This window comes from Acanthisitta chloris, unplaced genomic scaffold (genome assembly GCF_000695815.1).
Source record: "Acanthisitta chloris isolate BGI_N310 unplaced genomic scaffold, ASM69581v1 scaffold21344, whole genome shotgun sequence".
In the NCBI taxonomy this organism is placed as follows: domain Eukaryota; kingdom Metazoa; phylum Chordata; class Aves; order Passeriformes; family Acanthisittidae; genus Acanthisitta; species Acanthisitta chloris.
Window position 1 is genome coordinate 2,267 of NW_008670087.1, and position 1,535 is coordinate 3,801.

The window sequence follows — 1,535 nt, forward strand, 5'->3', positions numbered from 1 at the left end:
TTAACCCCCAGGTACAAGCACTTCCGGAGCTCCAAGATGGCCGTGGCCAACCGGAAGTGGGCGTGTCCCTCCTCAGGGGATGTGGCCAGACCTCCAAAAAATCTCAAGGGCAGATTTTGGGGGTCCAAATTACCTAGTAACCCCCATGTACATTCACTTCCGAAGCTGCAGGCCGACCGGAAGTGGGCGGGGCTTAACCGGAAGTGGGCGTTCCTGCCCAGGGGGCGTGGCCACACCTCAATAAAACTCCTGGGGGAGATATTGGGGGTCCAAACTACCTACTAACCCCCATGTACATGCACTTCCGAAGCTGCAGGCCGACAGGAAGTGGGCGGGGCTTAACCGGAAGTGGGCGTTCCTGCCCAGGGGGCGTGGCCACACCTCAATAAAACTCCTGGGGGAGATATTGGGGGTCCAAACTACCTATTAACCCCCATGTACATGCACATTCGAAGCTGCAGGCCGACCGGAAGTGGGCGGGGCTTGACCGGAAGTGGGCGTTTCTTGACCGGAAATGGGCGTGTCCGACCGGAAATACCACTCACTTGTTAGCAGCATGGCTGTAACTGACCACCTCGGCTAAAATCCATTGCTCATCACCTTCTAAAGCTTTAACACGTGCGGCAACTTTATCTCCAGGTTTGGCAACGTAATCGCCAGCAGCAGGAACAGCTCCACAGAGTGGGGGAGGCCTGGGGGGAGGGGCAAAGCAAAACAAAATGGCGGCCAAATGAGCTGAGACCAAAAAAATCCATAATTTTGGGTCTGGGGGGAGGGGCAAACCAAAACAAAATGGCGGCCAAATAAGCTGAGACCAAAAAAATCCATAATTTTTCCCAAAAAATTTGGAATTTTTTGTCTTAAATTGAAAATTTTAGGAGTGAAATCAAAATCAAAATGGCCGCTTCAAATAACGTTGTTTTCAAAATGTTGGCAAAAATTTTTAAGTTTGGATAAAAATTTTGGTGTCCAAATACTTTTGGTTTTACCCAAAATTCTTTAATCCAAAAATTCTTATCTTTATTCCAAAACTTTCTCATGCTAGTTAAAAATTTCATTTTTTCATAATTCTCTTTTGGAGAATTTCCATCTTTACACCAAAAATTTCTAATTCTGATTAAAAACTTTTTCTTAACTCTACTTTTGCAAATTGTACCAAAAATTTTCATTTTGACATTAAAAATATTTGTTTTGGCATCAAAATATTAATTCTGACCCCAACAATTTTGGGTTTCCTTCCAAATATTTCCATTTTGACCCAAAACATCTCAACTTTCACATAAAAAATTCCGTTTTGACCGAAAAAATTGCCATTTTCACACCCGAAATTCTGTTCTATTTAAGAATTTTTCTTTTTTGACTGAAAAATTCCCACTTTTCCCCCAAAATTCCCAATTTTTCACACCAAAATTCCCAATTTATTTCCTCTTCAAATCCCAATTTTTCCCCCAAAATTCCCATTTTCCCTCAGAATTCCCAATTTATCCCCTTCAAATCCCGATTTTTGCCCAAAATTCCCTGTTTTTCCCCCTAAA

The 1,535-nt window shown here is 43.1% G+C and overlaps 1 protein-coding gene across 1 annotated transcript in view; it reads right to left on the minus strand.

Moving 5' to 3' along the window:
• Positions 1-692, minus strand: part of CCDC101 (coiled-coil domain containing 101) — a gene marked incomplete at both ends in the record, with an annotated part of 1,803 nt that extends 1,111 nt beyond the window's left edge. Inside the window, one exon of the mRNA XM_009073556.1 lies at positions 546-692. Coding sequence (XP_009071804.1) covers positions 546-692 — 147 coding nt within the window. The remainder of the gene's footprint in view (positions 1-545) is intronic.
• Positions 693-1,535: the final 843 nt, after the last annotated feature.